This window comes from Schistocerca gregaria, chromosome 2 (assembly GCF_023897955.1).
Source record: "Schistocerca gregaria isolate iqSchGreg1 chromosome 2, iqSchGreg1.2, whole genome shotgun sequence".
Taxonomy (NCBI): domain Eukaryota; kingdom Metazoa; phylum Arthropoda; class Insecta; order Orthoptera; family Acrididae; genus Schistocerca; species Schistocerca gregaria.
In genome coordinates, this window is record NC_064921.1 from 429,494,255 (window position 1) to 429,520,158 (window position 25,904).

General features: G+C 44.9%; 1 protein-coding gene across 1 annotated transcript in view; it reads right to left on the reverse strand.

The window, feature by feature from the left end:
- Positions 1 to 25,904, reverse strand: part of LOC126324491 (pH-sensitive chloride channel 2-like) — a 255,393-nt gene that overhangs the window by 69,463 nt on the left and 160,026 nt on the right. The window contains exons 2-3 of the mRNA XM_049994987.1: positions 20,436 to 20,867; positions 7,562 to 7,727 (exon numbers count right to left, since the gene is read on the reverse strand). Coding sequence (XP_049850944.1) covers positions 7,562 to 7,727; positions 20,436 to 20,867 — 598 coding nt within the window. The remainder of the gene's footprint in view (positions 1 to 7,561; positions 7,728 to 20,435; positions 20,868 to 25,904) is intronic.

Here is a 25,904-nt window from a genome sequence, read left to right on the forward strand (position 1 = left end):
ACACCGGTGTCAATGTGTTCTTTTTTCCATTTCCAGGAGTGTATTTTTCCTTAAAAATCGAGAGGCCGGGTTTGAACACCACAGTGATTTATTAGGCACATTTTTGTTGGAAGTGATACGCTCTTACCTTTCCGATCTCTGAGCTGACTTATCCATCCTGTTATACGGGTACCTACATTTAACGCTGACTCCAAACATGGTGCAACTTGACATTTTCCAAATTAACAAATGAAACAACGTTAAGTGATAAAATAAATCCTAGAAACGAGCGATTGTCGAACCATGAACTTGTAATCTGACACTGAACCACTGTGGTACCTTTCTTATGCAATCAAAACTCTCGACAAATTAAGTTTACTGAGTCTGCATCATCGCGCTTCAACTAGGCAGTTCTAAAATTAGCAATTTCCACTTGGTTTTAAAACAACTCGAATCACGTTTCCTGAAAACACTTAGTATTAAATTCCGCCAGAACCACAAATGCTTCCAAAACATGGCCAGGACCTTCTCGTAATGTTCGATTTACTATGTTCTCTATAATTCGATTTTTCATACTATTTAATTTTTTGTCGTCTTTCGTTTTGGAAACTTTCGTAATATACGCTCCTTTAGCATTTTTTCTGCTTGTTATCTATTTCTTTTGTCTCTTGTAATAGTAATCGTTTCTCTAGAACGATATTTTCCTTCTATTCCGAATTTTCGGTTACTTTCTCTATGTCTGAGGCGCTACTGTCACATTTTGCAGCATTATTTCTTTCTTCTGGTGAAGTTAATCAGAATCCGAGCCACATCTCGAGTTTCACGAGCCACATCCGTTCTTAGCACGTTACAAGAATAACACCAACGTATTACTGAGGATGTAGTAATTGACTCAATCCGCCCCAGGGTGGCAGAAAGATGATGAAGAAACTCATCACATCGACATCGATTACTAGTAAACCTCTTTCCTTAAGCTGACTCATGCCTGGAGTATACTTGGCAAGATTTTCCTCGTGTATATTAACGTCGTGTTAACGATGTTCAAATGACTGCTATCTGGAAATACTAAGGTTCAAATGGCTCTGAGCACTATGGGACTTAACATCGATGGTCATCAGTCCCCTAGAACTTAGAACTACTTAAACCTAACTAACCTAAGGACATCATACAACACCCAGCCATCACGAGGCAGAGGAAACCCCTGACCCCGCCGGGAATCGAACCCGGGAACCCGGGCGTGGGAAGGGAGAACGCTACCGCACGAGCACGAGATGCGGGCGAAATACTAAGGTTTCGTCCTTTGTATGGAAGAAACAAAATAGAATAGTTTGCAAAAAATGAATTACGCAAATTATTCAGAGCCTCTCGCAAATGTTTTATTCATGAGTAATTTCTTATTCATCTTCGATTGTCTCGTGCTTTGAATGAATCCGGTTGCTCCTTGATGCCTTACATTAGTAAGTTTACCTTATATCGGCTGGTCACCTGTGGAAGTGCCTTCTTAAGATCGTGTGTTGCAGTATAACTACTCTGAAACGACAAAATTTTAGAGACTTCAATGATCTCATACAGATATGGTTTTACACATATAGAGTGAGGCAGAGAGTGAAAACTTATACCAAGGCTGGGAATCGAGCACAGGTCTCCTGCTTACCAGGCAGGTGCGTTAGCCACTCTGCCGCCTTGGCACAGCAGTTCACACCCCTCCACGCATTACTCTGGCACGCCTCCTCCTCGACCCAAAATTCTCAATGTCGCTCCAGTCTACTTTAAATTCCCCATTATGCACGCGCACACCTGCGGGGCCAGGAAATAATACGTTACAAATGTTATATACTTAATATGGTTCCCTACCATGTTAAATCAATATATGGATAAAACAGTCAACCGCTCGGATGTCTGCGGGGGAACAGTTTGAAAGGAGACACAATCACCGCAGAAAAACAAGCATTGGTACTTGGACTGCGTGTGCACTGCTATAAGCAAGAAAACCAGAAAATGTTAAAAGAGAGTTGGAAATACGAACTCTGCAAGAATTTTAGAGATCACATAGGAAAGATGTGCAAAGTTGCAATCAGATGACTGCGTAAGTGTACTTACTCGCATGGACAATTTAAAATAAGTAATGCAGTAGAAGTAATTACGACAAAGGTAATGGCTGGGAGCGTGGAACGGTAATATACATTGTTGTTGTTGTCGTCTTCAGTCTGAAGACTGGTTTGATGCAGCTCTCCATGCTATTCCATCCAGTGCAGGCCTCTTCATCTCTAAATGACTACTGAAACCTACTTCCTGCTGAATCTGCTTACTGTATTCCTCTCCCTCAACGATTTTTATCCCACACACTTCCCTCAAATACTAATTTGGTGATCGCTTGATGTCCCAGAATATGACTTATCATGTTTGCCTTTGTGCTGACTTCAATTGAATCATCCAAAATTTTGTGAATTCTTAGTAAACACACAGAGGAAAATATCTTCCTGACTTTTGCACATTACGAAAGGACGACGGCAGCCAAAGATACGTGAAAACAGTGAAACAAATGAGACAACGGGTTGCAAATAAAGTCATATGGGTATCAACGATGAAACCAAAGAGCCTGTGAGAAGATATATTGCGAATACCATTGTGTGAACTTGGAAGAGGATGGTCCAGGCGAAAGTTTTGTAATAAACTGAGAACATTTTTTAAAAAGTAACTTTTTCCACGGTTAGTAAATTGTTCGACACATTTATGGGTGTCATATGGCCCAGAGGCGTAAAGCGTGTTAATGTGCTACTCTTCGTAACGGATGCTGTGTCTTATATGGTGAAAGCTGCCGACTCACTTAAAGTATTATACAGTACCAAGGCGCACCTGACTTGTATAGCGCACGCCTGACATAGAGTTGCAGAAGATGTTGTGGACTGGGAAGTCGAATTTGATGAAAAATCTCGCTGCCGCTGAAATAGACTAATAAAGGTGTCCTTGTAGATGGATGTGTGGGTTCTAGGGCAGCACATCCTCAATGAAACTAAGGCGGAATTGAGAATAGTAAAATATATTACTCAACTTTGGTAAAGCTGGTTACAGCAACTGTAAGTTTAGCCTATCTGTCTTGTGTTGACTATCGTTCCATAAATACAAACTAAATAATGTTCTCTGAATTAAAGTTGGAAGAAAAGTAATATTCTGTCTTGATGTACTAGACGAAGAACAGTTGCAAACTAAAACTACTCAGTTAGATCCCTAGGCAGGCGCTCTCTGTCCACACATAATTATTCTATTCACTGATCTCTTTCTACTAAAGACTAACCACTATCTGTCTATTATCCACTGATTCTATCTCCCACGACGACTTGAAGGATTGAAAATACGACGAGCATTCCGCAGGAACTCCATACCAATAATCGGACTGAGTTATAAAGATTCGTAGTAAATTCAGTGATGTTAACAAACTTATTGGTGTGTATCAAATAGATATTTTTGTATGGCCCTACACGTATTACACACTTTAAGTTGTTGGCTCCTGACATTTCGTTACCAGCATCTACCAGTTTGCGAAGGTGGCGGTTCTGGATTGATGTTTGCATCTTTTGATGCTAGAACTTTAATGTAGTGAAAAGCATCATTGGTTCATTCGATAGCAGTGAAGCCGCTACAATTGGACTAGCCCAAGAAGTAATTTCAGGCGATCTTCCGTACATAAAATAAAATATCGGGTTTACCCCTGCTGCGTCAACTGCTCTGAGCAATCAGAAGTGCCTCTAGTGAAGTAGACAGAACAAGTGAAAAAAACTGAGCATAAAGTATAAGCTGTTTGTGGTAAAGTGGGAAAAAAGAGTGTCAAAGAAAAAATGGTTCACATGGCTACAAGCAATATGGGACTTAACATCTCAGGTCATCAGTCCCCTAGACTTAGAACTACGTAAACCTAACCAAGCTATGGACATCACATACATCCGTGCTCGAGGCATTATTCGAACCTTCGACCTTAGCGGCAGCACGGTTCCGGACGTGAAAGAAAATGAAAAATGTGTTAGAAAAGAAAGTAAGGGTATCATTAGCTGCGTTACATGTCAGTGATGTTGTTGAGTGTAAATTTCTCTCCCATTCATTTAAATTGTCCTATTGAAATGTGCTCCTCTTGTGTCAGCTGAAGTAGAAAGAAGTTTTTTGAAGCACAAGGCTTTGTTGGCTGACAATAGGATTTCTTTTTTATTTGAAAATTTACACAAGTTTTCAGTATATAGTGCAACTCAGAGCTCATAAATTGAGCTAAAAAAAGAGGATTAAGAGAAAAGGAAAGACAAACATCACAGGTTAACTAGTTCTGAAAATGTTAATAAAAGCATACTAAAAGATCGAATTCCATAGTTTAGCTTGCTTCTCAAGTGCATGTTATTCTTAAATAAATATTTCATTTCGTGAAGCTTTTATTGTAGATTGTTACAGTTGCAGTACATATACGAGGGTCGTTCAAGAAGTAATGCTCCACATTTTTTTCTCAGAACATATTCATTTTTAGTAAGAGTCAGAATTTGGTGACAATATACATCAACATGTCTAGTCCATGTCCTCTTTTTCTACGTTATCTTCATCACGTTCTCTCGCTGTACGCTAACGCTGTCGAAGAGCATGAATTCCTTGCTGGTATAAGCTCTTGTCCTGTAGGCGTAACCATATTTTCACTGCCTGACTGACACTCTCATCATCTTCAAAGTGTGCTCCCCGTAGAGAATCTTTAAGCGGCCGAAAGAGATGGGAGTCCGAGGATGCCAAGTCTGGGCTGTAGGGTGTATGTGGGAATGATGTCCAATCTAATTTGGCGATGTATTCCCGGGTTCTCAGACTTGTGTGTAGGTGTGCATTATCGTGTTGGGGCAAGATTTCTGTAGGATTAATGTCCGATCGAACACGTCCGGAACGGATCTTGAGTTTATTCTGAGTCTTCACGTATGCCTTTGAATCGATGGTTGACTCTCTTGGCATCGCATCCACGAGAATGACGCCATCAAAATCTCAGAAGATTGTCACCTGACTTTTCCGGCAGAGGGGGTTGTCTTGAATTTCTTCTTTTTTGGAGAATAAGGATAATGCCACTCCATGGACTGCCCTTTTGTTTCAGGCGCAAAGTGGTGCATCCAGCTTTCGTCCCTCGTAACGATCCGTCGGTCTTAAAACGCTCCAACAATTGAAATGAAATGGCTTTTCTTTGAATCTTGTGATCCACTGTGTACATTCATGGAACCCATCGTGAGTACCTCTTCGAACATCCGAGAGTCTCGATCATTGCAGACGCACTTCCAATGTGACCGACAACTGCAGAACCTATAGTCGAGTTGTGATGCGCCGGTCGGCACGAATAATGGCATCCTCACGGTTTAGCATATCTAGCGCTGTGGCTGTGACAGGACGTCCCGAGTGTGGCTGATTAAGGAGCTCCCATTCTGCATTTCCTGAGGCTGTAACTTTCTTTACTCATCGCCCAACTGTACACCTATCAACTGCAGCATTTTCATACACTGCACAGGAACGTTTATGGACGTTCACCACGGTTTCTTTTTCTGCACGCAAGAATTCAATAACAGCACGCTGCTTGTAACGTAAGTCGTATGTAGGCACCACTTTGACGCTGTACTACGGCTCTGCCATTTGCCGGAACGGTTCGAAGCTTCACAGGCGCAAAGAACAAGCATCAATGTGGGGCATTACTTATTGAGTGACCCACAAATTTTGGCCTCTAGTTTGGAAACGATTGGTTCACTCTCAAGTAACTTGATTCCGACCAGTATAAATTTGGAAACTGAATAAATCACGGAACAATTAGATAGAGAGGTACAAATTGACACACATACTTGGAATGACATGGGGCTTTATTAGACCAAAAAAATACAAACGTTCAAAAAATGTCCGGCAGACCACGCTTAATCTGGTCAGAATAGCAATAATTGGCATAACAAAGTAAGACAAAGCAAAGATGATGTTCTTTACAGGAAATGCTCAATATGTCCACCATCATTCCTCAACAATAGCTGTACTCGAGGAATAATGTTGTGAACAGCACTGTACAGCATGTCCGGAGTTATGGTGAGGCATTGGGGTCGGATGCTGTCTTTCAACATCCCTAGAGATGTCGGTCGATCAGGATACACTTGCGACTTCAGGTAACCACAAAGCCAGTAATCGCACGGACTGAGGTCTGGGGACCTGGGAGGCCAAGCATGACGAAAGTGGCGGCTTTGCACACGATCATCACCAAACGACGCGCGCAAGAGATCTTTTACGCGTCTGGCAATATGGGGTGGAGCGCCATCCTGCATAAACATCGTACGTTCCAGCAGGTGTTTATCAGCCAGGCTGGAGATGATGCGATTCTGTAACATATCGGCATACCTCTCACCCGTCACGCATTTCCTCGAAGAAAAAAGGCCCGATAATGGTAGATGTGGTAAATCCAACCCATACCGTGACTTTCTCGTCGTGCAATGGAGTTTCCATGGCAGTTCTAGGATTTTCGGTAGGCCAAATTCTGCAGTTGTGGGCGTTGACAGACCCTCGGAGCGTGAAATGAGCTTCTTCGGTCCACAAAACGTTACTCAACCAATCGTCATCTTCCGCTATCTTTCGAAACGCCCACACCGCAAATGCCCTCCGCTTCACTAAATCGCCAGGTAACAGTACATGATGCCGAAGGATTTTGTACGGATAGCATCGGAGGGTACGTCTAAGTGCCAACCAAACAGTAGTGTATGGAATGCCGGTGCGACGTGCGACTGCACGAGTGCTGACTTCCCCGTGTATAGACCGAACCCGCTACAGTCTCCGTTTCTTCTGAACTGTCTCAGCAGCATTACGCCTTGTGCTCGGTCGGCCACAACGGGGTCTATCGTCTAAACAACTTCGAAATCATTCTCGCTACAGCTGCATTTGTCAACGGAACTTTACCCGTTCGAATCCCCTTCCAGTGGCGATAGGATCGTAACGCTGAACTAGCACATTCCTCATTCTGATACTACAGCTTCGCTAAAAGTGCCTTTTCAAGCAACGTCTACTTTCTGCGACTGCTGGCGCATCTGATTCTCTCTCTCATTACAGCTCCTTTTATACACGATTGTCATGCGGAGTCACTGACGTTTTGCTGTCCACCGCCATCTGTCGGACATTTTGTGAACTTCTTTTTGTTCTAATAAAACCCCATGTCATTCCAAGCATGTGTGTCAATTTTTACCTCTCTGTCTACATTATTCCGTGGTTTATTAAGTTTTCAAATTTATACTGACTCTCTGATCACCCGGTATATTGTGACATTGATCTATCGTCAATGTGTGATGCTCGTATTGCCAACTTTAGATGGTTGTCATTAAGATCATGCACTTGTAATGTAGCTTAAATAAGTGAATCTTGAAACTTGTCGCCAATACATGTGTACTGAAATGGTGACAGATTTGTGAAGTAAATGACTTGCTGATCCTAGATTAACAAAATGTTGAATGTGGAAAATAGATCATTACCATAAAGTGACTTACTAACTTATTTCACAACAGAAATTTTACCTCCTCTTAATATTGTCTGTAGGGTGGAAAGCTTGCGCGGCACGTACCAGGGTCTGGCCCTCGGCGGACTGGAAGAGGAAGACGTGCGCGCGCACGAAGACGTCTAGCGGGCGAGAGGCGTTGCCGGGTCGCATCAGGCGGTCGTAGCGGCACGAGTCGGTCAGCCGGCGCACCAGCTCCACGTGAGAGAGGTCCGCGGGCAGCGGCACGCACCTGTGCAACAACACCCACTCACTGCGGTTGCGCGGCGGCACTTGCTGTGCATTTGTGCGCATGCGCAATCGCAACTTACTAGCTAAGGGGTTGTGCCACAAGAAACCTTTTCCCCATCTTAATGTTAAAAAATATATCGGCTCAACCACTTGTTGATAGTGTAAAACACTAAGACTGACGCGTTTCGGAAGTCAAGCTTCCATCATCAGAATAATAAAAAGTAAAAGAACCTGTGAAAACTCGCTAAACTGGAACATGCACCAGGCACAATAAAATTGATAATAAAATTAAAACATCGTGGCTACTTCCCTTGTTGCAGCCGTGTCTTCCAAGGTTCATCTCCACATAGTCGTCAAAATATAAAAAACTTGGAAATGGTGTCGCCTATGCTGTTCAACATCTAACCACATGGCTTTCTCCTCTATCGTCGTAAACCGCCCATGCGTCTTCGTTGATACCACACACCACGAAGCCAAACACGACACTGAAACGCGAGTGAGCTCACGCGCAAGTAAACAAGGAAGTCGCGGAGATGTCTATACAAACAGATAACGTATACATGTTCCAAGGACCTCATGAAATGATGGTATCCTACGATTTGCTAAAAATGTAGTTACTAAAAGAAACCAGTGAAATGTTTGAAAAAGTTATTTGTATCACCAGTTAGCTGTTCATTCAGTGTGTTCTGATTATCCACGCTATGTATCGTAATTTCCAGCTGTTCTAGTAGATCCAGCTTTTTGCCTTTGTCCTGTCTATGTAAAATAACGAGATCCTGATCTATTCCCAACATGGGGTGTCCCGTTTCCCAAGTATGCGTGGCTACAGCTGACTTTTCGAAATTATTAAGCTGGAAAGCATCGGTATGTTCTTTGTAACGTACTTTAAACGACCTACCAGTTTGGCCAACATAGCTTGCCTTGCACGTGTTACGCTGAATTTTATAGACCCCAGGTCTCTCATATTTATCGCTTTCCTGCTGCAAATTATTTCTTAGTTTAAACCGCAGCGTATTATTGGTCTGAAAAGCGGTATCAACTTTAAAAGGTTTGCAAATGTTAGCTACTTTTTGTGAAATATCACCGAAGTATGGTATTCTGACTCTCGTAATATTATTTGCGGTATTCTTCCTTGCATTCGCGCGCTGTTTCTGTCGTATTAATTTATTGACAATGTTTTGGTGATATCCGTTTGCTCTGACTAGTTGTTTCACGGTGTTCAGCTCAGTCTTCTTCATTCATAGGGACTCTAAAGGCTCTATCTATCAAATATCTAAAAGCAGAAAGTTTCTGGCTATTAGGATGGCAGGAATTATTTTGTATCAACACATCAGTCGTTGTTGGTTTCCTAAATATTTTAAAAACATGCCTACCATTTTGTTTCCTAATACTTAGGTCGAGAAATTGCAGTTCACCATTTTACTCTTCTTCCACAGTGAATCAATTTTACCGTGTAACTCGTTAAATTTATTTACTATTTCTGCAACTTCTTTTTCTTGCCCATTAATAAGAAGCAGCGTATCATCTACAAAGCGTTTGTAATATACAATATTATCCACGGGATGTTGCGGGTTAACGAGGAGTCTTTTTTCCAAATGATGTATAAAGATGTCTGCTATGGTTCCAGATATACTGGAACCCTTGCCAGTCCATCTTTTTGCATACAAAATTTATTGTTAAAAGAAAAATAATTATATTTCAGAACTAATTCTAACAGTTCGCTGAATTCGACTATTTCTTCCTGAGACAGTGTTTTGTACTTAAGCAAATTTTCTTTGATGACCTTAACGACCTCATTTTCCGGCACATTCACATAAAGGTTTTTAATGTCTACAGGTACATTGATATTCACAGCCACGACCTCTCATCGAATATGGATACAATCAAAATTTTCCCCATCTGTTGTGTTTTACTTAGGCCGTGTCTCTGCTGCGCAGTACTTGATTGTCTCCATCCTACACAGGGAGAAATGATCATAGTAATAAAATAACAGAAATCAGAGCTCGAACAGAAAGCGTTAAGTGTTCATTTTTTCCACGCGCTGTTGGAGAGTGGAGCGGTAGAGAAACAGTCCGAAGGTGGTGCGAAGAACCCTCTGTCAGGCACTAAGTGTGAACCGTAGAGTAACGATGTAGATGCAGCATGATTTCTTATCTCGACGACGCCTGTTTTCTTTGAGGGCGCTAAAAGCAGGTGGTGCGCCATTCAATCTGTAGCAAGGATAACAGAATATAAATGTTTATCTTGAAGATGAAAATAACTTTAACTCGTCTTTTGCAACTGAATTTTTAATGGTTTCTGACCAAAGATGTTTGTTCTAATGGCATTAAGTACCTGCGCTGGGTTTTATGCCTCTTTTGCTTTATGCGGTGTCACCGCAAGGCACCGCACTTGCTAGGTTGTAGGCATCAAATCCGCCGCGGTCCGTCAGTACACATCGGACCTGCGAGTCGCCACTGTCGACGCTAGTTAGACCGAGGACCAACGCTCGGGTGGTCTTACGAGACAAGCTAGCACACAGGCCAGTTCTACAGCCGACTTCAACGGGAGTGGTTCATTGATTATAGCTTCAGAGATCTCATTTGCAGAGACGGTAGTCAGCATAGCCTTCAGCTAAGTCAGTAGCTACGACCTAGCCAGGCGCCACATACAGTTTATGCATTGACAATTGATCTATATGTGAGAAGCAATCAGAATTGTAAAGAAGTATTTGCAGTTCAGTTTATAACTGCACTTGTAAATATTATTGTACGAAGTCAAGATCGACGTTCACCGCTGATGCTGAATTAAAGCAAAGTATTTAATTGTATTCCTGTCTACTAACTTTCTAATCACCTAAGATGTTCCAGGTACATCCCGTCAAGTATAGTTCATTGAAACTCACGTCAGCCTACGTGATCAACGCGTGCTATTAATGGCCACACCTCGTGATCAGACTAAGAGTCAAATTGCATGACTCAGCCGGGTCACCCTTTTCAAATGAGGCCCATAGGTCCGCCTCATGTTGTTGTTGTTGTGGCCTTCAGTCCTGAGACTGGTTTGATGCAGCTCTCCATGCTACTCTATCCTGTACAAGCCTCTTCATCTCCCAGTACCTACTGCAACCTACATACTTCTGAATCTGCTTAGTGTAGTCATCTCTTGGTCTCCCTCTACGATTTTTACCCTCCACGCTGCCCTCGAATACGAAACTTGTGATCCCCTGATGCCTCAGAACATGTCCTACCAACCGATCCCTTCTTCTGGTCAAGTTGTGCCACAAACGTCTCTTCTCCCCAGTCCTATTCAATACTTCCTCATTAGTTATGTGATCTACCCATCTAATCTTCAGCATTCTTCTGTAGCACCACATTTCGAAAGCTTCTATTCTCTTCTTGTCCAAACTATTTATCGTCCATGATTCACTTCCATACATGGCTACACCCCATACAAATACCTTCAGAAAAGACTTCCTGACACTTAAATCTATACTCGATGTTAACAAATTTCTCTTCTTCAGAAACGCTTTCCTTGCCATTGCCAGTCTACATTTTATATCCTCTCTTCGTCGACCATCATCAGTTATTTTGCTCCCCAAATAGCAAAACTCCTTTACTACTTTAAGAGTGTCGTTTCCTAATCTAATACCCTCAGCATCACCTGACACCCCATACAAATACCTTCAGAAAAGACTTCCTGACACTTAAATCTATACTCGATGTTAACAAATTTCTCTTCTTCAGAAACGCTTTCCTTGCCATTGCCAGTCTACATTTTATATCCTCTCTTCTTCGACCATCATCAGTTATTTTGCTCCCCAAATAGCAAAACTCCTTTACTACTTTAAGAGTCTCATTTCCTAATCTAATACCCTCAGCATCACCTGACTTAATCGACTACATTCCATTATCCTCGTTTGGCTATTGTTGATGATCATCTTATATCCTCCTTTTAAGACACTATTCATTCCGTTCAACTGCTCTTCCAAGTCCTTTGCTGTCTCTGACATAATTACGATGTCATCGGCGAACCTCAAAGTTTTTATTTCTTTTCCATGGACTTTAATACCTACCCCGAATTTTTCTTTTGTTTCCTTCACTGCTTGCTCAATATACAGATTGAATAACATCGGGGAGAGACTACAGCCCTGTCTCACTCCCTTCACAACCACTGCTTCCCTTTCATGCCCCTCGACTATTATAACTGCCATCTGGTTTCTGTACAAATTGTAAATAGCCTTTCGCTCCCTGTATTTTACCCCTGCCACCTTCAGAATTTGAAAGAGAGTATTCCAGTCAACATTGTCAAAAGCTCTCTCTAAGTCTACAAATGCTAGAAGCGTAGGTTTGCCCTTCCTTAATCTAGCTTACATAACACTTTATGTGTGTCCTCTGGCTCCTAAGTAAACTCTGCGTGTGACAATTTATGTCGTGGCACGTTAACCTTGCTACTAGGTGACGCATGAGACAAAGCGAACGCGGCAGCGTCTATGACAACTATTCGCACTGTCGCTGAGGGCTCTGCTGAACTCATGCGACACATTAAACAAAGGGCGCTTGAGAAGTCGTGCTGCAGCTGAACATTTCCTAAAAAACTGAATAAAATACAATTTGAAAATACCAGAACCTTCGTTCGTGCACCGTCTTATTGGAAATTCGTTGTAAAGGAGGCTGCCGAGATTAGAACAAATGGCAAAGATATCAGGAGTAACGAGTGGTATATAGGTAGTAAGGCACAGCGGCGGGCCTTGGTTCAGATGGCTCTGAGCACTATGGTACTCAACATCTGAAGTCATCAGTCCCCTGGACTTAGAACAACTTAAACGTAACTAACCAAAGGACATAATACACATCCATGCCTGAGGCAGGATTCGAACCTGCGACCATAGCAGCAGCGTGGTTCCGGACTGAAGCGCCTAGAACCGTTCGGCCGGCGCCGGCCTTGGGCATAGAGCGGAAGCAAAGAAGGATGCTTGACGCTTGTAGGGAGGCGGGAGTGACAGCTCCAAACGTAGCGCCTGCCCCTCGCACCATCTGGCGTTACTCGGTTCCGCTCTGGGGTCCACGAGATATACAACCCCGAAACGAACTTTTGACATCATACTAGCTGTCTTGCCCGAGACACACTGTGGACGCTTAGGTTAGTCGGGCGTCCGTAGGAAATCAATATGCCAATGAAAAGATACCCAAATGAGTCCCGGCATATATGCATAATAGATGTATGCGACTTCGAAAGGTCTCTGGACCCATATAGTTTCATTTGATTAAAGCACCTAAGTATGGGTTTCAGGCAGGATCCTCCATTTCCTACGACGCTAGGTGTTATTGCAAACAGCTGGAGACCCTCTGCAATGCTGTTCGAGTTTGGAAGAATACCGAGCCGACTGAAGTGTGAATGGGAATTTTGATTGAGGAGGGAAATGTGCTAGGATAATCCGTGCAGCTTCGCAAAGCCACCGTGCCAGGGTGGCATAGCTGCTAGCGCATCCACCTAGTGAGCGGGAGACTCATTCAAGTCCTAGGCTTGGAACAAATTTTCATCCGTCGGAAAGACACCCACTAAAAGTCTTAACTTTGACATGTGTTATCGAGAGGTTGTGTGGTGTCACCGCCAGACACCACACTTGCTAGGTGGTAGCCTTTAAATCGGCCGCGGTCCGTTAGTATACGTCGGACCCGCGTGTCGCCACTATCAGTGATTGCAGACCGAGCGCCGCCACACGGCAGGTCTAGAGAGACTTCCTAGCACTCGCCCCAGTTGTACAGCCGACTTTGCTAGCGATGGTTCACTGACTTCTACGCTCTCATTTGCCGAGACGATAGTTAGCATAGCCTTCAGCTACGTTATTTGCTACGACCGAGCAAGGCGCCATTATCGGTACTATTGATATTGTGAAATATGTACCATCCAGACCGACGTTAATCAGTAATGGATTAAAGTTAAGTATTCCACCAGATACGTCCGTTTATCTCAATTCTAATTTCCTTGTCATGTTCCAGACCTCACGCCATTCTGCGTGAGCTAAATCGCGTGCCTTTCGGCCTCCTCTAGTAACACGGTGTTGGCTCTCCTGCCAACCACAACAGGTTGAATGCATTTAAATGCGCAGTTAGTAATTATTAAACTTCGTTTGATACAGTAACCCGCTCGCCGCCGAAGATGGTCGCAGGAACTCGTAAGACCTGCAGTATCACGTATTTTTGTAGCACCTGGTTCCGTGCTGGGCCGGAGTTGCTGTTAAGTTGTTCCAACTCGACTTCCCGTACATGCGTCACATCGGCTCCCTCCCTGGGAGGTTGCTGACGCCGCTGTCGCCGATCTACGAGCGGAATCCATGTCAACCACGGCAGTCTGTCGTTTTACTCCCGATGACCATCGCGGAGAGAGCTGCCGAAAGCTCGAGTGACGCGGTTTGAAAACCTAAATTTTATTCTGGAATGTCACGGTGGAAGGTTTAACTGGCCTTAAGCACTGTGGGACTTAACAGCTGAGATCATCAGTCCTCTAGACTTAGAGCTACTTAAACCTAACTAACGTAAGGACATCACACTCATCCATGCCCGAGGCAGGATTCGAACCTGCGACCGTAGTAGCAACGCGGTTCCGGACTGAAGCGCCTAGAACCGCTCGGCCACAGCGGCTGGCTCATGGCGAAAGACTTAGAGGACACAAAACACAGTTTACGTTATTCACCGACAGATGGCGTTTGTGACTTACCTTGCATAACGGCACTGTCGTGTTTCTACGAGTGACATCCGGCCCCGAAATAAGGACAGGATCTTGATAACCACAGCGCTATAACACCGTGGAGAGACACGCACGAGTTCGTTCCGTGAAGAACGACCTGTTGAGTTCTATTTATTGGGAAGTCGTCCAGTCATAAATCTCGTCCGGTATTCAGAAATATCGTATTTTCATTACCAAGAGAAAGTGCGAAACTGCATCGAATGCCTGGTAGAAGGCGGGGAACCCGTCGAAAGTCGGGGATCTGTTACAGTGCTTTCTGGGTCTCATAGACGATCTTGCACAATCATTTTCGAAAAAAAAGAAGGAATGTAGTGGACCATTTTTACAAAAATATTGCAGAAATGTGTGACAAGTGAACTGACTGGACAAAGGTTATTAAACTGGCATGAAAATTTGCTTTCAAAGATTGTTTCGTGAAAATTGTCACTATGGAATAATCAACATTCCATTTTTTGCAATTATGTTTATAAAGGGCTAAACTCCTGATTTGATCTGCTCGTGTAACTTAAATTGCAGCGCATTAGCTTGTGAGATAGGAAAGCGAACAGAACCAGATCGAATCCACACGGTGGATTAACGACCTTTTGAACTGGCACACCAGCCGATATTGCTTTTGATTTTAGCTGGTTTCCCACTCTCCTTTACCTGAAAGTAATCTTTGGCGTGCTGAGTGGCAAAATATATATCCCGCTGTCCAAAAATTGCCGGCCGCGGTGGCGGTGCGGTTCTGGCGCTGCAGTCCGGAACCGCGGGACTGATATGGTCGCAGGTTCGAATCCTGCCTCGGGCATGGGTGTGTGTGATGTCTTTAGGTTAGTTAGGTTTAAGTAGTTCTAAGTTTTAGGGGACTTATGACCTAACATGTTGAGTCCCAGAGTGCTCAGAGCCATTTTGTCCAAAAATTAAGTACCGTAACTTATTAACTACTCGGTGGAAATGAGCGAAAGTGCGGGAGTATGTTGCCTGCAGTCTCCCAATCATGCACAGAAAGCTAGACCTCACGTTCATTGAGGTCAGCGTCACTATAGTGCCAAATGGGGCTGGCCCCACGACACGAGGCGGTTGAAGAAACGGCAGAAGTCTGTGAGTCAATCAGCGAGCAGTTACGGATCACGGTGATGGTATTCTTCGTTACAACGTGGTTCGGAGACAACATTCGGTTCATTTCACACGGGGAAGAATCATAGGGAAACTGCAAGGAGAGGAGGTGGTCGACTACCTTCAGCTACAGCAGCAGATACCGCTATATTGCGTAACAGACAAGAAGAGACCCACGCCAGACAGCTGTCGCAATTACCAAGAACATTTAACATGAGTGTAAGGTACGCAATCTCACTCCTCACAGTGGTGGAGAGGGGGGCGTAGTTTCATTGCCCGATAACCATTAAATTGTGTCCGGTTGACACGTGTACATCGGCGGCAGCGTTTGCGATGATGCCATGAGCGTAGGGACTGGATCAACGAGGAGGGGGCTAGCGTGCTCTTCCCGGATGAGAGCAATTCAATGTGAGTTGTGATTCTGGACGTACCCCATTGGCGAGATGTGCCATTAACGTTGTCGAAGATGATCGTTATGGTGGTCCAGATGTTATGGTTTGGCAGACATAATGTTGCAGGAGCGTACTGATCTCCAAATCTTTGAACACGGTACATTCACCGGTCAACATTATTGTGGCGCTATACTACTTCCCCGTGTGCGTCTTTTCAGGGGAGGATTCTGGCCTAACTTAAATTTTTAAGGATAACGGTGCGCGACTGCATCGAAAAGAGCAGGTGAAGAACCACTGGAATGAGGGAGAGGACATTCGGATACTTGGAGAGCAGTCCGCCCCGACAGCTGAGTGATGCTGGCACGGTAGCTCAGCGTGTTCGGTCAGATGGCTGTCTGCTGTCTGTAATAAAAAAACTGAGTCAAGGAATCAACGATCAACTTGAATGGATGTCTTGTGACGTCCAAGCAGACCAAACACAACGAACTAAACCGAAAAAAAAGTGGTCAGCGTGACGGATTGCCGTCCTACGGGCCTGAATTCGATTCCCGACTGGGTCGGAGATTTCCTCCGCTCAGGGACTGGCTGTTGTGTTGTCTTCATCATCATTTCAGCCCCATCCAGCGCGCCGGTCACCCAATGTGGCGTCGATTGTAATAAGACCTGCACAAGAGGCCTCCCGGCCAATGACGCCAAACGCTGATTTCCATTTTCCACTTGGAGAGCATAGTCGGCGAACGGACTGGCCTGCACTTTCGAGCGAGTTAAATCCCATGGAGCACGTGTGGGATGCGTTGAGCAGATGACTCTAGCAGATCGACAAGCACCAATCCTTACCCATCACTTGTCAACCACGCTGGTGGAGGAATGGGACTCCCTACCACAGTAAGTCCTTACCGAGGTTGCGACAACCTAGGGACCACGTTGAGGAACATACACTGCCGTCCGTCATCACATCCTACCAAGAACCGAGTTCCGCCGTTTGTGTTGTCCAGGGAACTATATCATGAATCGCGGTGAATTCAGTATAATTATTGTTTTTGAATAAAAGTGTCATTTCTCTTCGTCTCATTGCGTTTTTCCTCCAGCCACCTTCGGTACTACACTGTAGCAGTTCTTAATATTGTAAGAATATTGTCTTATCGCTGGCTTGGTTGCGGAGTATCTTTGCGAGCGGCCGCGTTTTTTTGCAGAGTCGAGCACGGGACACGGAGCCGTTATGTTGTGCTGTAGGTAGCTCTACATGAAAAATGCATTGTTATGGAAGTTAAAGTATTGCTACAAGTGCTATTAGAGTGAAATAATGAGATATGAAAGTGGATTCAGTGAAGAGCGCGCAAAGAAGTAATTAAATATTAGCAGTGCCGTCGATAACGCTTTTTGAGAGTATCCACCCGTTTGCGTGTCGTACTTTACATCAGTCATCCGCGCCGTGTTCGGCCTCCTGCAATGAACTAATGTTAATCAGTAAAAATAGTTACCACAAAGGAGTGCAGTCAAGTGCCAGTGTCTTGTAGCGAGCGTGAGAACGTCCGTTCGGTCATCGCGTTTCCGCATCATCAACAATCAACCGCGCCGCGACGGTTACGAGCACGCTCTTACAAGTGAGAACAGAGAACTGAAAATTTAACTTTATTATTACTAGTGTCAAGGAGGACTGGTACCAGACAGCTGTGTATGCGTGACGAGCGTAAGAACTTTCGTTCGATTATTCGGCTTCCGCATCATCAACAATCACCCGTGCCGTGTTCGGTAACGCGTACGCTCGTCCAAATGATATTGTGGACAGATAATCATCAAAAATGTTAATTGGCATACACACTTATGACTTAGAATGTAACCAGTGCAACCTGCGATTTTCTTATAGTAGTGTTGTGTTTGATGTTGGGTGGCTTCCCTAACCCGCTTGCATATTTAGATACATAATATCAGGCAAGCCAACAGCAGTGTGGAGCAGAACAATACGACCGCCTCGGGAGTATCAGGTACGTGGGTGGTGTGGACCGGGCGTACGGTCAAGAAGCGGCAAGTGAGAAACCGTTTAACGGACCCCCGCCATTAGTACCCCGGGGCGTGTTACACCATGGAAGGTGTGGAGGGAAATCGGCTGTGACCTTTCAAAGGAACCGACACCGCATTCTCCTTAATCCATTCAGCGAAATCAGCGAAATTATGTAAGAGCCGGACGGGGATTTAAACCGTCGTCCTCCCGAATGCGAGTCTAGTGCGCAAGCCACTGCGCCACCTTGCTCTGTTCCGCATGCATGTGTGCTGTTAAATAGGCCACAGTACGGAATTGTATCGATGCCTTCTGGAAACACCGCGTCAACCGTACGCCGCTGTCTGCTGCCTTTTTGACCACATGCACGAAGAGAGCAGGCTAGGTGTAACAGATCGGTGCTTGTGGAAACCATGCTGATTCATAGACACGACTTGTTCGCTCTCCAGAAATGCCATCATACTTGGGCACGATCTGTGTTCCGCTATTATGCAAGAAATCGACGTCGGTGATACGAGAATGTTATTCGGCCCTTTTCCAGCCACATGGCACATTTCTTTGCTCTAGCGACCCCTCAATTCTGCAATGTTAGTCATTTGTGTATTGACGTGTGTCTTACCTGTAATCTGAAATAAATTTATTTACGTGTATTGTTTTTGTAAATGTTTTCCAAAGGTCAGAGTATCATTCCATCTACCGGGTGATCAAAAAGTCAGTATAAATTTGAAAACTTAATAAACCACGGAATAATGGAGATAGAAAGGTAAAAATTGACAAACATGCTTGGACGACATGGGGTTTTCTTAGAACAAAAAATGGTTCAAATGGCTCTGAGCGCTATGGGACTTAACATCTGAGGTCATCAGTCCCCTAGAACTTGGAACTACTTAAACCTAGCTAACATAAGGACATCACACACATCCATGCCCGAGGCAGTGGCCGCGCGGTTCCAGACTGTAGCGCCTAGAACCGCTCGGCCACTCCGGAGTTCAAAAAACTCAGTGAGTGCGCATGAGAATCGTGTATAAAAGGAGCTGTAATGAGAGAGAGAATCAGATGCGCCAGCAGACGCAGCAAGTTGACGTTACCTGAAAAGGCGCTTCTAGTGAAGCTGTATTATCAGAATGAGGAATGTGCTAGTTCAGCTAGTTCAGCGTTACGATCCTATCGCCACAGGAAGGGGATTCTAACGGGTAAAGTTCCGTTGACAAATGCAGCTGTAGCGAGAATGATTTCGAAGTTCGAAGCCACGGGTTGTTTAGACGATAGACCCCGTAGTGGCCGACCGAGCATAAGGCGTAATGCTGCTGAGACAGTTCAGAAGAAACGGAGACTGTAGCGGGTTCGGCCTATGCACGGAGAAGTCAGCACTCGTGCAGCCGCAGTCGCAGTCGTTTGGTTGGCACTTAAGGCGTACCCTCCTATGCTATCCGTACAAAATCCTTCGGCATCACGTACTGTTACCTGGCGATTTAGTGAAGCGGAGGGCATTTGCGGTGTGGGCGTTACAAAAGATGGCGGAAGATGACGATTGGTTGAGTAACGTGTTGTGGACCGACGAAGCTCATTTCACGCTCGGAGGGTCTGTCAACGTCCACAACCGCAGAATTTGGGCTACCGAAAATCCTAGAACTGTCGTGGAAACTCCATTGCACGACGAGAAAATCACGGTATGGGTTGGATTTACCACATCTACCATTATCGGGCCGTTTTTCTTCTAGGAAATAGATGGTTCTGATTTTGTAACTGCTACCGTGACGGGTGAGAGGTACGCCGATATGTTACAGAATCGCATCATCCCCAGCCTGGCTGGCCGGCCGAAGTGGCCGTGCGGTTCTAGGCGCTGCAGTCTGGAACCGCGAGACCGCTACGGTCGCAGGTTCGAATCCTGCCTCGGGCATGGATGTGTGTGATGTCCTTAGGTTAATTAGGTTTAAGTAGTTCTAAGTTCTAGGGGACTAATGACCTCGGAAGTTGAGTCCCATAGTGCTCAGAGCCATTTGAACCATTTTTGAACCAGCCTGGCTGATAAACACCTGCTGGAACGTACGATGTTTATGCAGGATGGCGCTCCACCCCATATTGGTAGACGCGTGAAAGATCTCTTGTTCGCGTCGTTTGGTGATGATCGTGTGCACAGCCGGTACTTTCGTCATGCTTGGCCTCCCAGGTCCCCAGACCTCAGTCAGTGCGATTATTGGCTTTGGGGTTACCTGAAGTCGCAAGTGTATTATTGCTATTCTGATCAGATTAAGCGCCATCTGCCGTACATTTTTTGAACGTTTGTATTTTTTTGGTCTAATGAAGCCCCATGTCATTCCAAGTATGTGTATCAATTTGTATCTCTCTATCTACATTATTTCGTGATTTATTCTGTTTTCAAATTTATACTGACTTTTTGATCACCCGGTACATTACTTATTTGCTAATATTCACGTTGACGAGGGTTCATAGAGTGGGGGAAAGCGTTTTATCTTTGTAATGAATAACTTACGTGTCTTTGGATTCGGCTGGAGGCGCTTGCGATGGTAAGGCTACTGAAGTCGTATTTACAGCCTGTAGCTGTATGGGAGGCGTCCACATCACGTAGGACGTCGTCGTGTTGATCGTTGAAGCCGAGCTCGACGTTTCGACGCGGTCGCTCCCTGGCGTAGGTATCGCGTTGTGAGAGCCAGGCCCACCTTCGTGGACTACTGGAGCCGACTGGCGTCTGGGCGTCTCAGCTGCCGCAGGTGGGCTGGTCGGTGCGGGCGAGTCGGTCGGTCGGTGGGTCGACTGGTTGGTGGTGGCGGCTGCTGCCGTGGGCCTGACTTGGTCGGAGGAGGCGGTCGTGTCTGGCCGCGCGGCGGCCGCCGCTGTAACGGCTTCCAGCAGCTGCGCTGGGCTCGCCGTCGTGGCCGCCGCCAGCAGCAGCAACGCCAACAACCTGCAACACCGCGCCGTTTATAATTTTGGATAACGTTATTGGGAACAGAGATCTGTCACTAAAGTAAAATTAGCAAGCAACAGTCTCGATCCCACAGTCATCGATCAGAATTATGTTTGGTTTCGCCCTTCAGTAGCAGGCGATCTTCAGATAATGCACCATCCGGCTGACCATGATGATGCGTGGAACAGAGTCGTCATCGCCAGCCTGATGGTGCATTATCTGAAGACGGCATACTACTAGACGCCGAAACCGGCCATAATCCTGATCAGTGATTGTGGATCGAGTTTTACGGGACCGTTTGTTTTGGAGTCTGCGAAAGCGGGACAGTGTCCTAACCAACGCACGTTCAGCCTGACGTTTCACTGCTGTTAATTCCTAATTAGAATAATAAATAGACGAATAGAAAGAAAAAAACACTAACCATTTACGGTAACTAGTGCCACACGACAAACTTCAACTTTGCACGCTCCCCTTCTGCTTACCTCTCCCCTTTTTTTGTTTAGCCCTTACTCCATCCTTTCCCCCATTCACCCTTATTAATCTCACAATTTGAATGTATCAATGAAGCAAAACTGTAGTGTACGCGCTTCTTAACTAGTAGGTTCATCATCATGTACGAGTGGACTTCAAACACTAAGGTACACTTAACTGTGGCAAAGTAACTTTTCTACAGACGTGCAGTGTCTGGTGCGTCGCACATGTCCGACAGAACAGACACCGTATATCTACATACGAGCAAAGACACCTCTAGATACTTCCAGTGCGGATGCACCACATCTTCTGAACCCATGCGGGAGTAAACGAATGCTGTGAGCTGTGGAGGTAATGGATGAATGCACTACTTTCGCGTGATATGCTGAGAATTTGGGGCGGACAGTAAGCGTGTCCGGATGGCCGAGACAGTTAAAGCAATCGCTATAAAGAAGAGGAGCATCCGGGTTTGAGTCCTGGCGCCATAAATTTTCAACCTTCATCATTCATTTATTTCAGTGTCTACCTGCGACTGAAGTCCTAATTTATCTTTTATCGAATGCTGCACTACACTTCGAATTGACACAGATACATGATACTACTCGTATTTTTCATCTCCGTCAAGTCTGTCTATACAACGGTCGGAACAGTCTAGTAATGGTTCAGTCCCTAGACAACAGAAATCCGCTTCTTAGACACAGAACCATGTGGGTACCATTCGCAGCTCGTGGTCTCGCGGTCGCATTCTCGCTTCCCGAGCACGGGGTCCCGGGTTCGATCCCCGCCGGGGTCAGGGACTTTCACCAGCCTCGAAATGAGTGGTTGTTTGTGTTGTCCTCGTCATTTCATAATCATCATGAAATTGGGCTGAGCAAAGGTTCGGAATTTGTACGGGCGCTGATAACTGCGCAGTTGAGCGCCCCACAAACCAAATATGATCTTCATCATCATGTGAGAACCGCTGTGTGAACGACCTCGTCGTCGGAAAATCTCTTTTCCCCCAGACAGTCTTTCAACGTGCCGAAAAGATGAAAAACGCACGGTGCAGATCTGGAGCCTCCGATCAAAATCATTTACGGCTGTGGGGTTCTGGTCAAAAAAAAAAAAAAAAAAAAAAAAAAAGGTCATCAGTCCCCTAAAACTTAGACTTAGAACTACTTAAACCTAACTAACCTAAGGACATCTCACACATCCATGCCCGAGGCAGGATTCGAACCTGCGACCACCGTAGCAGTTGCGCGGTTCCAGACTGAAGCGCCTAGAACCGGTCGGCCACACGTTGTTTTCGTCATTTCACTACGGTTATAAACGACATTGCATTTATTCGATATATCACCAGGATTTCATGATGAATTGTGTGTAGTTTACATGTTTGCCCACAAGAATCATACCGTCCTGCTTAATACAACCCTGTATTACATTTCTAGTTGCCGCACCATTTCCGTTGCACACAGTGTTGCACCCTTTATCCGTACTGCAGCGGAACCGTTTCTGCAAGGGAGAAATGTGCTTTCTTCTAAGAATGAGCCATTGTTGTTGCAGAATGGTGCTAGCGGGGGCCAACACCAATAACTTACTTTCTGAAGCCTGAGCGAAGTGTAGCAGTATTCAGCACACTGTACTCGCGTATGTGTGTGAATTCCTAAGGGACCAAGCTGCTGACGTCATCGGTCCCTAAACTTACACTCTACGTAAACTAACTTGTGCTAAGAACAACACACACACACACACACACACACACACACACAGCCATGCCCGAGCGAGGACTCGAACCTCCGGCGGGAGGGGCCGCGCAGTTCGTGACACGGCGCCTCAAGTTGCACGGCCACTCCGCGCGACACACTGTACTTGCATTCGGGAGGACGGCGGTTCTAACACCCGTCCAGCCATCCTGATTTAAGTTTTCCGTGATTCCTCTAAATCGCTACAGGCAAATGCCGGGCTGACTCCTTTGAAAGAGGATGGCGACTTCCTTCCCCATCCTCCTCTTATATGAGACCGACGACCTCGTTGTTTGGTTTCCTCCCCCAAACCAACCAACCAACCAACTTTATGAAGCATGTGTGTACAGTAGCGACAGAGCGGGCGGCAACAATTCGCCTGCTCTCTGTGGCTGGTCGCGCCTCTGGCCAATGCAGCCAGCTTCCCTCTAAATAATTGCCGTTTTACGATGCAGAATTCTTTCCACAAAAAAACTACAAACTTCAGTGACTTACTCTCCTAAATGAAAGTTCCGTCACCAACACTTTCAACTCCTATTTCGAATTCGTATAACACCCACATCGCAATCCAATTTACTATCATCCCACAAGAATCACATCAAACTCCTGGTACCCACGTGACTTTTGTTGCCACACAGTAAGTCTACCTTCTTATCTAAATTTACCAGAAGCTGCTAATCAAATGGTTCAAATGGCTCTAAGCACTACGGGACTTAAAATCTGAGGTCATCAGTCCCCTAGACTAAGAACTACTTAAACCTAACTAACCTAAGGACATCACACACATCCATGCACGAGGCAGGATTCGAACCTGCGACCGTAGCGGTCGCGCGGTTCCGGACTGAAGCGCCTAGAACCGCTCAGCCACAACGGCCGGCAGCTGCTATTCAATCATTAAAATTACACAGCAACTTGTTATTGCAAACCATAACATAGTCTAAAAAATCACATCTTACATCCCTCTTTGTAACGTGTTTTATTATTGTAAATAATAACGCAAATGGAGGTGGAGGTAAGAAATGATTTATAAGAAATAATTGAAACGTACATGATAATTCCAACTTTTCTCTTAGGAATGATAAAATAGCCCAGGCACAGTTGTGACCTTGCATTTAGTAGTAGAAAGAAGCATACAGAATCTTTAATTTGGTAATGGAAGGATGGGTGGAAGTGCTTCAATCAACTCATCAGACTGAAGCCCACAACAAGAAGTTAGCATTAGAAGCTGGAAATTTTGGAAAGAAAGGAGTTAAAATATAGACAAAAGATAATCAGTTTAAAAGACGAAGTGAGAATGTAGCTAGTCGCGTATGAGCATTTTTGAAGCGCACATCACACAATGTTTAGTGAGCACTCTATCTGGGGAATCTACCGCGGCGGAAATGCAGCCAGCCGACATGGAAAAAACCGGCAGTGAAATTAACTACCCGTCCTTCGCAAGTTGAGAAAATCCTAACACACTTCTTAAAGGGATGAGAGCGATCTCGTTGAAAGATTTGTTATTTCCTTTCTGATTGCCATTTGTAATACTGTCGTATGATTTTCGGTTTGTACTTTTGCGATGCATACATGCGACCGGATCGATTTCAGACATCAGTGCGTCTTTAAGTAAATAAACATTGATCTGTGGTCAGAGGTAGCACGCGTGGATAGCGGTTTTAAGCGCGCGCCGGGCGAGCCTTCGGGAACTGACGGTCTGGACAGCAGAGGGCGGAGTAAGCCGTGTAAAGAGAGCCGGGCGCATGCTAGTTGTGTACTGGAAGCGCGGCAAAAGCTACGGTACGGCGTCGTGTAAGTGATGGGTCAGCTGTTTAGTCGGCGGATGGCGGGAAGGGCATTACATCGGAATTAGTGTCTCGCACGCCTACAGATGTTGGTTTGCGTCGGCCTTCAGTTTGAAATTTGCACTGAGTCATTCGCCTTGGCTGGAACAGCAATTCGCCCTTGCAGGCTCATCCTGTAACTTGAGCTGTTTTCGCTTAGCAATTCCCGGGAGCATTTTTCCTATTTCTTCTGGGATACATCTCGTTGGATGTTGCGCCGAAGAGCGGGTGGGGCTTATCACTGACTGTAGTGTCATGAAATTGTATTCTGACAGTGTTCTGCAAATTTCCGTGTACGTCTGATTAATCGGACGCCTTTCTGTTGTAGACTTTCCAGAGTGTGCATACGATGATGAACTATGCGCGTGATATTCTAGAGAAGTGATGTCACCTTCAGGGCACCTCGTGATTGTGGATACATGTTCTCAGATTCCACTCGCCGATACTTGTATGTAAGATGGTTAATTAATTTCTGTCACTACAAAGCTGTCAATCAGTCCCATCAAAGTTTAACTATGTTGTTCCAAATCGCCTCATGTTCAAGAGACAGGGAGAACGTGCAGTTGGTTGTCGTTTACAGAGTTTGCACTTAGCTTGGGACTGTAATAAAGTGAGCCATGTAGTGATGTGTATGACACTGATGAAAGATTGATTTGTGAGTTGTGATTAAATTTGTTATTGGTTTTCCTGTAACGTTGGTTTTCTGACAGCCGGGTTGGTTCAACTGGAGTTAAGTCCTTCACATGTCAGTATCCCTACGGCCAATTACGGCGCACTAACTTGAAAGAGTTTCTGAGCTTAAGCTTATCTGGTTCAGAAAGAAAACATATGATAATTTTAAATTTGTTGTTGGTTTTAATATTTAAAGTGGAGGAAACTTGGGCAATCTGGAACTTCAGTGATTATTCTAAATCTCTTTGATGATGGTAAGTTTTTAATGTGTTTTTGGTTCTAATGTTTAAGGGAAAGGAAATATGGGGCAATTAAGGATTTCAGTTAATATCTTTAAATATTTTCAC